This window comes from Lichenostomus cassidix, chromosome 1Aa (genome assembly GCF_008360975.1).
Source record: "Lichenostomus cassidix isolate B80296 chromosome 1Aa, HeHo_3.0, whole genome shotgun sequence".
NCBI classification, from domain to species: domain Eukaryota; kingdom Metazoa; phylum Chordata; class Aves; order Passeriformes; family Meliphagidae; genus Lichenostomus; species Lichenostomus cassidix.
Window position 1 is genome coordinate 47,830,062 of NC_139480.1, and position 12,821 is coordinate 47,842,882.

General features: G+C 40.9%; 1 protein-coding gene across 1 annotated transcript; it reads right to left on the bottom strand.

The window, feature by feature from the left end:
- Positions 1 to 1,771: 1,771 nt before the first annotated feature.
- Positions 1,772 to 12,807, bottom strand: RBX1 (ring-box 1). The gene is made up of 5 exons (XM_085048679.1): positions 12,649 to 12,807; positions 10,306 to 10,384; positions 4,683 to 4,753; positions 3,286 to 3,371; positions 1,772 to 1,951 (listed from the first exon to the last, which is right to left on the bottom strand). The coding sequence occupies exons 1-5, from the start codon at positions 12,724 to 12,726 to the stop codon at positions 1,939 to 1,941; spliced, it is 327 nt and encodes a 108-aa protein (XP_084904805.1). The 5' UTR covers positions 12,727 to 12,807; the 3' UTR covers positions 1,772 to 1,938.
- Positions 12,808 to 12,821: the final 14 nt, after the last annotated feature.

The window sequence follows — 12,821 nt, forward strand, 5'->3', positions numbered from 1 at the left end:
TCTGTATTTTTCCATTTGGGAAAACCAGGTTTGGGACAGACACTACAAAAGCAATCTGAAATCAAATTTAACAGTTAGAATTTTACGCACTGCAGCAGAGCAGACTTTCAAAGGGTGTAGGGGAGAGTGCCTGTTGTCAGCCATTTGGAGAGATAGATTTAAAAAGAAAAGGCAATAAAAAATACCAACCCCCCTTGTCTTTCTGCAGGCACAGCCTCAAGCAAATGCACATGAAGCCACAAAGAAGAGGAAAGCGTGTCTGTCCCCAGCTAAAAAAAATATGCTCAGGGCAATATACACAGACGAAAGGGGGATGAATCAGGATGATGTAGCTGGACCCAAAAAGAAGTTCTCAAGGATATAAACTGGTGAGCATCTGGGTACCAGGTCCTGGAAAAACAAATACTGCAAACAAAATGGTCAATCAAAACCAGGGACATCTGACATTTCACTCATCTGGACAGGACGTTAAATAGGAGTTCAAATTTCAGGGAATAGCATTTAACCTGGATACCCTGTTGCCTGGATGAATACTTTGACCACTGTTGAGATCATCTTCCCCCTCCTCTTCTGTTTCATTCCTGCCTCCATCACCAAAACTACTTGGCAAATTCAGGATGAGCTTTCTACCAAAAAAACATGGTAAATAAACTGTCTAGCCACAAACTCTCCTAGTCCTACTTGTTCCTGTTTACATCTTCATGGTGGAAAACAGTGAACTGCATCATTTCAGAGCAATGATGCCAACTGATAAAATAATCCTGACATTTGCTTGCTGCAGATTAGAGAAAGCCCCAGCAATTACTGGAAAACCTGCAAGTTTTGGTTCTGTCAATGGCCATCTTTATCTCCTATCACTACAGTATGCAAATGTTTAACATCAGCTATCAAATTTCCCATCCTCAGTAACTAGCAAAAAAATGCCATCCAAAGATGGCATCACGAACAGCCAATGTCAGAAATCTACCATGTCTACCATCACTGACATAAAGAGACAGCCTTTTGTAGCAGGAAGAATTTCTTGGATGCTGTTTTAGTTCCCAGCATCTGCTGAGGCTGTTGACACAGAGGGCAAAATTTGATGCGGCGAGCAGCATACCAGGCCATTTGGCACAAGAGACACCAAACAGAACATTATGTAGTTTTCAAAGGAATAATTTTTGGCCAGTTCGACTCAAAGTGGGAAAAATACCAGTAGAAAGTCAACCAAGAATTAGTTTGCTTATATACTGCTTACTTGTAGCTTTCCAGCCAATCTAGCACATGAATTTCCTGAGTTTACTTTCACTCAACACATGAAAGTGCTTTATGAACACTGACAAAACACGACATCCCGTTTCTGTTCCCCAAAGCTAAACAGCTGGAACTGGGAACTTAGGGAAAATTTCCTCTGCAGGGGAGCTGGTCTAGTCAAACTCAAGAGCAGAAGCGAGAGAATAGTTTCTGATGATGACACAACCTCTAATTGTATAGATCACCATTTCAACTCAGCTGTAAGAAAGCATGAAAAGCTATTTGCATAAACTACTCTTAGCCAGGCCAAGTCCTGCACCCACTGCACTACACAATGGAGCTTAATACCGACCTCAGTGAGCCAAAGGTGTGGCTCTCAGCTGTGTGGGAGTAGCACCAAACTCACAGTCAAAAGCCTGGCACAGCAAAAAGAAGCACTGCCCAGTCAAAGAGTTGAGCTTAGCTTAAGTCCCTGATCTGCAAAAAATTCCCCTCCCTCACACTCCAATTGCCCACTCTTGAACACAAGACATAAAACTTTGACAGGAAGCTCCAGCAAGACTTTATTCAGTGGTATACAACAGGAAGAAATTAGCATGAAGAGAGAATCGTATACATTACTGACTTTCCAAGTCACTAGAACAAGCCCACAGTGACAAGAACAACTGAGTTCGATGACATAACAAGAAGCATGTGACCATTTCTCTAGTGTCCATACCTGCAAATAGATAATATATTAATGTTTTTTAAAAATTACAATTCATAGTCGTGCTGATTTGGGTGGACTTATTTTCATTCTACCACAGCATAATTAACATGTAAATGGGATGAAGGTGAAATGATGTTAATTAAATCTTAAGAAGTTCTCCACATTTCACTTTCCCTAAGTCTATCCAGACACCACTTAGAAGAGAGCATGAGCAATCCACAACACCACGTGCAAGAGATCTCAGCATCAGCCCTCAATCCCACTTCAAAATATCCTGCATGAAACAAGGCTAAAGCTTGCCATAGCCCCAGAAGTAATACTGAGCACACATCAGAAGATAATAATTCAAGTCTCCATTTCTCATCATGCTGCCCATGCAATGTTAAGTGATCAGCCAGGCAACATGGACTCAGTTTTCAGTGTGTGTTCATGAAAACACCTTAATATAAAGACCATGGTACCTCAGTTGTCATGTCAGTGATGATTTGCACAACTGTGTACCAGAGACCAAAGATAATCCTCAGAAGTTATAATATCTGTTATATGTGTTTTGCTTTGTTTCAATCTGGACTCTGATTAGAATTAATTAATTTTTTAAAAGTGGGTGGGGAGAGGGACAATCCACAGTTAAGAAAAGATTAATGGATAAATGGTGTAGAATGAAGCAAGTGATAGGCAAACTTCCTAACTATTCTCAATGTACAACTACCTCTCAAAATATGATTATCCCTCAAAACCACATTCTTGGATTCCTACTACTATTCTTAACATGAGACCTTTAAAAAACATTAAATAAAACAAATAATACCAAAATTATGAATTAATGGGCCAAAGCTGCAGGAATGGCTACATGGACACTTGATTTGCAGATGCTAGGAAATCAGCTGTATTAATCTCTGAGGCTATTAGAGTTATAAAACAAATCATCAAGATAACAGAGGGACCCAATAAGATGTCTGGCACCTCAGCAGAAACACTTTGGAACCCAAGCAGCTGAATTCAGGTCATTCTCTAAACTCAAATTGCTCAAGCAGCAGCAGTATTCACCTGAGACTCCACTTCTAGCTAATTCCACATCTCTCCTGCTCTCCATTCTTTAGAGGGAATGTCAATAGAAAGCACTACTTTTTACCAGCTCCCACTTACCCCACAACTGTTTGGACTTCCTTCAGAGCTCATTTAGAACCAGCTGACTAAGGAAAGGTCCACATACAGCAAGGTGGAGGAAAAAAACTTTTCTGAACAGCAACTATGTCCTCAGACACACCAATCTCACACTGATCTTTTAGAGTTAGAGAAGGACAATTGGACTTTTCATCTTGAAACCTGTGCAGGATACGTACTTTTGGAACTCCCATTCCCTGTTGTCCAGCGGACATACTTGGCGAGTTTTGAGCCAGCGAGAGATGCAGTGGAAGTGGAAAGCGTGCTGGAAGACAAAGTTCAGATCACATCATTTCAGACTGTATGAATGCATCTCAATGTGAAAACTACCACTGAAAGCATCACAGTAAGAAAAGTGTAGCAAGAGTTTGCAGGCAAAGGTGGGGACAACTGATCAGTCAATTAGCTAGTAAACACCAAGGAACTGATCCACATTTTCAGAGAGGGAGAAACATTAGTGAAATAGCAGCAGGGAGCCTGTTTCACAGTGCATGCAGTGGTAACTGACTGACTTCTGATGAAGGAGAGAATGCAGAGTTTAGCAGCTGCTAAAATTGGCAGAGCAGATGCTGGTAAGAAGCATAATCAGAAAGAAAAGAGAGAATTTCAGACTGAGTAGCAGAGATGATATGAATGTACACATGCTGAAGGAAGCTTTCTGTCAGTTCGCAGGAGATACCAGAGCCTGAATAAAAAGGAATTTGCAAAATTAGAAAGAAAAAAAAAATAATCTCCATTACGTGTTTAATAACGACACCCTTTTCCATACCCCATACAGCTACTTAAAACCAAGTTTCCACTTGCAGTGACTCTCACACACAACAAAATAATTTTGACACTAGAATATTCTGACATTATTAAAATTTTTGCTCTTGTCCTCTGCAAACAGAATTGCAACATTTATAGTCCTGTTCCAGCATTATCACAGTGTAACTCAACCCCACAGCACAGTGAAGATGGGACTAGGGAATAGGAAGTTATTCCACTATGGAATACTTTATTTTCCAGTTCAGGTCCAGGCTAGCTAAGAGGTGTTCAGGTTTGGAGTTCAGGTTTGGAGTTCATGTGCTAGTGGGATCAGGTACAAAGAAGTCCATAAGGCAACACACTGGAAGAGCTGGAGATGAAAGACTAGAACTGATTTCATCTTCCCCCAAAACTGGAAGCAAATTGCTGGGTTACCCCAGATTGACTCTTTAAATTAGCCTGCACAAAGACAAATCAAGCATGTTGACATCTAAGCAATCCTATTACCACAGGGAAAGGAAAAGGTGTAACTCCTAGGCAAACCATGATCAGGAAAATCATGAGCAGAATGCAAGATCTATTACTCTTAAAAAAAAAAATTAAGGCTCATTTCCTCCCTTTGCTTCTGTCTTATTACATCCCTCCAACTTTCACTTTATTTTATTTTCTTCTCTCTCTCTCCTTTCTACCTTCTAGTAAGCACACGGACTTTAAAGTTCTTATTTCTGGAGGATTATCTGAAACATGTTACAGAACTCATTCTGCCCCAGGTCTTCAAAAAGAAGGATAGCATCACCCCACATGAGCTCCACAACAAAGTTTTCCTTACATTGCAGACGCCCCATGCAACTGTGCACTCTTCAGAGGTAGCCGATGCTTGGTTTGCTTGACATTCTATGCCTGAGAAAATAAAGATTGAACACTTATACACAGCAGTTGAAGATGTACATGCAACACCAACTGGTAGATTTCTTCATAATAGCAAGTAGAGGCAGGGGAGGAAGAGTTCTTTGTTTTGTTGTATTTAACACACCAGAAAGTATCAAGAGCTGCGGTTTAATGTGTACTGTTTTTCCAAAAGTATTTGATCAAAATATACTTAATCCTGATTTCCTCCTTCCTCTACTTTTTTAGTGTTCCAGAGGGCAAGAGTACATAGCTCATCTGCTGGCAACATGTGTCTGCTTCCCAAATTTCAAGGAGAAATATTTTTTTTTTCCTCTTGTGTTCAAAGAGATGTTTTATGATGATCAGTTGATCATTTACTTAAACTTCTTACTCAGGTTTCTCTCAATATAAATCCACTGTCTTGTCAGATATTATGTACTTTATTTACAAATTAATTTGCTCATGTAATGCTGGAGTTTTCCTGTCTTTAACTTACAGTCTTGCAATAGGTACACCCCAAAAATACACAACAGGAAATACAGTTTAAAAATGTACAGTTTGGACTTTTTATACCTTGGAGCTGAGTACCCAGGGTGATCTCCCAAAAAACCCCAACTACTTAAGAGTTTGGGTTACGTTTCGGGCTTTTGTGTGAGATGGTGTGGATGAAGGAGATGAGAAAGTGAGGAAAGAAGGAAGAACAACACTGAGAAAATAAATCCTGCAAGCTGGTTCTCCATTCTAAAGGCTGAACAATTCACTTCTGCTCCAGCTCAAGAAGAAACTTCAGAAGAAAAACAGGTATTTCCAACTCCTCCACAGTCAGCAGCACAAACCTATGAGACCAACATTTTACTTCCTGCTGAAGGATGCCTGCTTTAGGAGTCAAACCCAAATGATTTAAAAAGACCTGCTGATAGATGATCAGCTTAGAACTCAAGACATGTGCTTGTTACTTTCTTAGTTTTGTTTGTTTTTTCCCCGCAAAGATTGCTGAATGAGCTCCAATACTATTCACTGTTTGTATGCTTGAATATGCTCAGAGGAAAAGGAATTTGATTCATCAATTAATGACTCAGAAACTTTCAAATCCCACAGGTTTGGCTGAAAAAATGTGACCTCAACTTGTTTTGTCCTATTTATCCATTTCTCCATTCTTCACGCTTTTCAGGTGTGGAGGTGAACAAAAAAAACCCAGAAAGGCCCATTTTTTTCTAAGATGTGAGAGGTCAGCTAACCTTGGTCACGGGGAGCTACTCAAAATAACACTGATGCCTAAAACTCAGTAGCAACAGCTGTTCTGCAAGATTTGTATTTATTAATAACCTGTATTTATCATATGGTTTATATCAAATATATGATACACCACAGCAGGAAGTCCAAAGCTCAATCCCTAGCCTGCCCATAGGAGAAAACAAATTCCAGTACTCCTGAAATGTCTGATGTCTTGATTTCTGAATCTCTCAATACATGCAGCAATAAAACTAAATCTGATTATGAAAATGGAAGATGCTCAAGACCCTTGAAGAACTTTAATTACTTTGGATACTTGTATAAAATTCTACACCTGAGATTGTTGCAACAATTTTACTATTACTGCAGTATAGACTCATGGTCATGGGATATAGTATATTAAGTTTTAAATATCTGACCAGAGTTTGTACAGTAACAGAAAATGATGAGAAGACGGAGTAGGAAAAGATGAGGAAATTTATCTGAAGGGAGAAAAGTCAAAGGGTAGGCAAAATTTAACTCAGGAAGCCTCTGCTGAAAGCAAGGAAAATACTCCAGCATACAATATACTTATCTTGTTTCTTCTCTTTCCCTGCTGGAAACAAAATATTGGGCATATTAGACATGAAGTCCATCTGTCCAGTTTTTAAGTCATTTGTCTTTTTTTTTTCCCCTAAGTGCCCCTAATCTGGAGCTGCATGAGCACTATTTTTAATTTCTCAGGATTTAAAGAACTCCATTCTGCCTGGGAGTGAGAGGCCAAAAAGATGGTTTAGGTAAGGAAAAGAAGCAGTGCTGACATTCATTTCTGTGTTACTCAAACTTTCACTGTCAGTCTAAAGCATGATAGTCTCAAAAGTTTAAGAGGACAGATGAACTTCTGTGGAAGTGGCTGAGGAGGAGTTCTCTGGTGGTGATGTAAAGCCCTTCCAACAAGACACCCAGATTTAGTTCCCTCGTGAAACACACTAGAGACTACTGCTAGCACTGCTATCTTTGGCTCCCAAAAAAGGCCCTCCCAAAAGCTGAAGCACTTTTTGGTCTCCTACTTGCTTCATTTCAGAAAAGGACAATATATCAACAAATAAAAAATAAATAAAACACATGGACAATCTCTGTCATAGAATGAAAGCTGACAATTCTGACTCTTGAAAGAAAAAAAAGCTATTTACCATCTGCTGACCCAAAAGAAGCAGTAAGAGACAGTAATAGGTACTGGAGGAATACTGAATGACTCTTCTGTTGCCTTGCTTTTGACAGAGTATCTGCAGGTGAGGGCAGAAAGCTACAGCTAAAACCTGAAATACCTGTAAATAATTGTGAAAGATGCAATGGAAGCATTTCAACTCACAGAGTTGTGGAAATGCATCTTATATAATGGCAACTTCTGAATCTTGGCATCCTTCGAACCAGCCCACTTCCTATATGTTTTCTATTGCAGCAATCACCTGAATTCACACATCAAGAAATAAATCCAAACCCATTACATCTAATAAACATCCTGAGATCCTTCTTTGGATTCTATGTAACATATCTTTGTGAAGCTGGATTCATGGTACTTTGCACGTTACTGTCAAAGCGAGGGGACAGTATTTTGATGGCACATTGTACGCAGTTCAAACCTATACTGGATATCTTATTACAATATTACATTACACATTTTAGACAAAAAGACAATCCAATATACTAAATACACTGTAAACAGTCCCCAACTTACCATGTTGCAGTGACAGCACCAGAGAGCAAGCTTTTGAAGGAAGACTAAAGTAAAATCTAAACAGAACCTGGGTCTTTCCAGAGAAGAAAGAAACCACAACACTGAAAATCCACTCATTCCTTCTGTACATTGAATACAAACCAAATTGAGGGCAGGGGGGATCCTTTGAATCACGTTATTACCAAGTCATAAGGCACATGTATGAGGAGAACTGCATGACACTTTAACACTGATGCCTAACTTTGCAACATTAACAGACGTCCATTACCATCACTGGCATTACTTATCAGTCTTTCAGTGTTTTCCCATTCAAGGTTTCTTTTCATTGCTAGGAGTGGGAGACTTTTGTATTCTGCATTTTATCAAATCAAATCTTGTGTTGTTCTTCCCTGCACATTCTATTAATTTTTTCTCAATTTGCCATCACTTCACATCTTATGTTTGAAAATCTAATTAAAGGGTTGTTTAACAACATTAATGATCTGTAACAAGGAAGTAAGCAAATCCAGAGCCAGCACTGATCTCGGAATACCAATTTAGATATCCCTTCTACTCTGTATACTGTCAATTTTAGTCTGTCATTTGCAGTACAGGCTCCTCATAACATTGCTCATACACAAATTAATAAGTTGTTATGCTTGGGCAACTCAAAAAAGAAAAAAAATATTACCTATGCCTTTTTCCTTTATTATTTTTGCTAATCTACCTGTGTACTTTTCAACTCCACCCACATTTTGGTAGGACTCCTTAAAATATTTTTTTAAAGAACTGACACATGAAATTTATTACTGAAAAATAGCATTTGTCCATTCTCCTTACAGTTCCTCCACACCTCTCCTTCATCCCATATGTCCTATTTGCTTTTTATAAAAAAAATGCAAATATATGAGACTGTATTTGGTCTGTCATGGAAGGTAATATTAATTTTGAGGCAGATTGATAGAATGAAACACACCACCATCTACTATCTAACAATACATCCCACTTATCATGAATAATGATCTTGAATTACTGCATTTTATGTATTTATTCTACACATTCGTGAATTCTATAAATGTAACCTACGTTCTAACAAATCTTTGAAATTCCATTTGCCAGTCAGCAACATGCTTTCCTCTCTAATATATCATAAACCTGAGAGACTAAACCTAAGTAGCAGTCCAGTGTTCACCTCCTTTTGAAACTACCTTCCAAGATGGTACAGGTTAGAGACACTTAAAAAGGAAATCTTTACATCAAAGGACATCAACATATTTCATAATCCCTGTTCTCTTCAGTGTTATCATTCCCATCTAACAAGCAAGAATAAACTGAAGCATGGACAGGCAGTAAGTGGCTCAAAATACAAACATATCTGTCCCAAAGAAGAGAAGTGAACCAGCCTAACCCATTTTCAGACCTGTGTGTTACAGTGCATTTTCTCTTTATTAAAAATAAAAAAACAAACCCACCCAAACAAAACTTCGGAAAGTAACTTTGTAATTATTCTTTAAATATGAAGTAAGATCAGGTGCATCCCTCAGTAGCTGTCACTATAAACTTGAAGTGTCATTTTTCTGAGGTGTTTTATTTTCATACAGTCTTATTGACAGTAAGTTACCAACAGTGCTGGTTCTAAGTGTGACCATATAAAAGCAAAGTGCAACAAAACTATTCCAATGGGATCAGGACAGGTCATCCCCAGGCACTGTTGTTGGACCTGGGCTTGTTTTGGGGGACCTCACATTTTAGGAATACAGTCTCACATTTTAGAAACACAGGCAAATTTCTATCTGGGGTATATTAAAAGGTCTTCTGTCCCTCACAATTGCAACAAGATGGACAGTTATGGTGCCAACAGTACCTTAACAGTTTTGAGGAGACAAAAAACAAGGGGTTTGTACTCATCACCAATACTTTAAGGGACTGAAACCAGAGACTTCATGCATACACACCTATTTCATGACAGAAATGAAACATCAAGATTATACAGGAAAAAAAATAAAAATCAAACCACTACTAACAATGTATTGTTTTCAATTTTGGCATTTGAATACTCTCCTTTGTAAGTGAACAATTAATTTTCTAGGTGGCTACAAAATGCTCCCTGCTATAACAGGTACCAAGTTAGTTAGGTGAGGTAGGTTTTGTAGAATGAGGAGTCAAATTAATTTGCTGGTCCATGCCTTTCCTTGCCAGACACAGAGTGTGTTAAAAGACTTCATCTTAGTAAGTATCATCCAGAAGTTGATGGTTAGAGCAACCTTCCCAACTCTGAAATTTAATACCTCGCTTTGTAAGCAAAGCCTGTCAACCCTGAATAATTTCAATTTCTCTTTATTATTACTCCTTTTCCTCTTTGTTGCATTCAAAATATACTCAGCAGCATCATCTCACCTGCTGATATGGCATCAAGTAATCACACTCTTTACAGGAAAAGGGAGAAGGAAAAGCAGTATGGTGACAGCAAAAATAGATTATGAGATTTCAGCATTACATAAAATAGAGATTAGCAGAAGACTTAGCTCCTAACTGAAAGCTTTGTTTGCTGAATGATATCCTCAGCTGGGGTACTTTCAGCTATTCATCACATACAAGTCCAAACTGTCAAATGTGTCCCCCACCATTTACTTACACAGATCCATAATGTGGTTTCTGCAAATGGCACAGTTGTCAACCACAATGTCCCATGCCCACAGAGCTACAGCATTCCACTAGAGAGAGGGGGAGAAAGAAAAACATAGTTTTGATTCAATTTACAGAGGACAGAAATCCTTGTTATTCTTCAAGACCCCATATAATTTTTGAAATAGAAAAGCTGGGATATTTAAAAAAAAAACAAATCATAGTTCAGAGTAATTCTCCTTTATGATTCAGGTTACTAGGAAGCAGTGATACGTTCCTCTCACAAACCTCCCAGACCCAAAGTCTCTTTCCCACTTCAAAAACATGATAACTCTCACTGTCTCCCCCCCTTTTTTTTTTGTGAAACAAATGCAAACATCTGGATTTCTATTCAAGATCCAAAAGCAAGGATGCAGCTCATGACAAATCCTCTGTTCTGAAGGACAGTCCTTTAGAGAAAGCAAAAATGACATCTGAATTGGCCTAAGAGGAATTCCCATAATTTCCAGCAGTTCTTCTATTAATCACCCTTCAGAGCAGCTGGGGTCAAGAACTAAATCTCTAAGGCTACTCTCCACTGACTACAGAATAATCTTCCCTACAAAAGGTTAATAAGCAACACCCTATCAGCAAGGCTGAATAGCAAAAATTTAAAGTACTCCCAAATGAACCTTTCAAAGACTTCCCTTTTACATATAAAAAAGTAATAGCACCATCCCATGCTACTTCAGGGGAAGGGTTTGAGGACTTTAGGGCAAGCTACACAGAAAAACATGACACCTTTTTATTCCTCCCAATAAAAACCATAATCAGGACTTTTGTAAACTCATTAAATAAATGGGCCTGCCTTCAAAGCAGTCCAAAATATCATACTGGTAGTTGGAATAATCTTCATTTACTGTTTAAGTAGTACAGACTTTTTCCTCCTGACATTTTTCAGTATATGATTGTACTGACTGTACAATAGTAAATCTCCTCTACTGGTTTCCATATCCATCTCAATGCTCTCATTGCTTTCCCTCGGTTTGGGATTGTGAAGGAGGAATGCAGACTTCCAAGTATTGACAAACAGTATCAGACTTTGATAAGCACTTCACTTTTTCATTAGTACTGATGTAAAACATATTCACAATACTATTAGATCTTTAAGGACATGCACCAGTAGTGACCTCATTTTTTCCCCCATCTTCCAACTTCAAGTCTTAGCTGGCCTTCTGGCTGAGATACTCATCTCTCATGGACTTCATCCATACCTCAAGGCAGCTGAGATTAAAGTTCTCAGCACCCTTATCTCTCCAGTACTTAATCTCTTGTCCCATCATGGTCTACTGTGACAACCCACAGGTCTGTACTGAGCCACACATGCAAAGGTCTTGGGACCTTGCTGGGGAGGAGGAATGCCACTGACACATAAATGGTGCCACTTCCTGCCCTCTCATTATATCTCTCCCTACTTCCAAGGAACAAGCAATTACATCACCCAAACACTTCCTTCTGCACAGATCCATGTGTTTCCATCATCACTGATGGTAGCTGCATCTCAAACAAACTCATCTACAGGCAGGAATCACTGGAAATGTTTACTGATATCCATTCTAGGGGTAACTTTTCCCCAAATTATACCTTAGTACAAGCCCACACAACCTCTCCCTGCTTCTCTACACCCTCGTGAAGAGGCTTTGACCACCACCATGATCCAAATGACAAACTGCTGGCACTGGACAGGAAGAGAGGTATAATGGCTGCTCTGGGCGAGGAGGCAAAGCCAGGGTGACATGAGAATATTTGCTGACTAACACGTTGTTATGGCTCGACTTAAATAAGGAGGAAAAAAAGTCAGCCATAGACATTCGCAGAAAGCATTTTACGCAGCACATGGGGCAGCGCGGGCGGCTGGGCCACAGAGGCCGAGGCTGGTGGGGAGGCGGAAGCACTGCAGCGCAGCTCCCCGGCCCGGGCTGCCAGAGGCTCTGGGCACGGAGCACCGGGGCCCTCGGAGCGGCAGTTCCCGAGGGGAGCGAGCGGCGGAGCCTCAACCGGGGCAACCCTCGGCCGGCTCGGGCCCGCCGGCGCCCCTGCTCCTGCTGCCGCCCCCGCCCGCCGCGCCCGCTGATTGGCCAGCTCCCGCCGCACGTGCGGCCGCCCGCCTCAGCCATTGGTCCGGACGCACGCCAGGGCTCCCCGCAGGCCTCGCCTCGCCCCTCCCACCGCCCCGGTGCGGAACCGGGCGCCCGGCTCCGTGAGGGGAGCGGGAAGTCACCCCCTCCTCCGCCCCGCTCGCCGCCATCGGGCTGGCCCCACTCCCCCCGGTCCCTCCAGGAGCAACCGGAGCAGCGCGCCGGCGGGGCCTCACTTTCTTCACTTCGAAGCGCTTCTTGCCGGCGCCGCTGTTGGTACCGCTGGGGGTGTCCACATCCATCGCGGCCGCCATTTTGGGTGCGTGAGTCGGCCCGTCCCGCTCGGCGCGCGTGCGCGGCAGGGCGGGGCGGAGTGGGCCGGAGGCGCGGGGAGCGGTCAGCCCTTGGC

Excerpts from the sequence above, each read along its gene's own strand:
- RBX1 (XM_085048679.1), bottom strand. The coding sequence starts at position 12,726 with ATGGCGGCCGCGATGGATGTGGACACCCCCAGCGGTACCAACAGCGGC. Across the intron at positions 10,385-12,648 it reads AGCGCTTCGAAGTGAAGAAA|TGGAATGCTGTAGCTCTGTG; the intron begins GTGAGGCCCCGC and ends CCCTCTCTCTAG. Across the intron at positions 3,372-4,682 it reads TTGCATGGGGCGTCTGCAAT|CACGCTTTCCACTTCCACTG; the intron begins GTAAGGAAAACT and ends TTTGTCTTCCAG.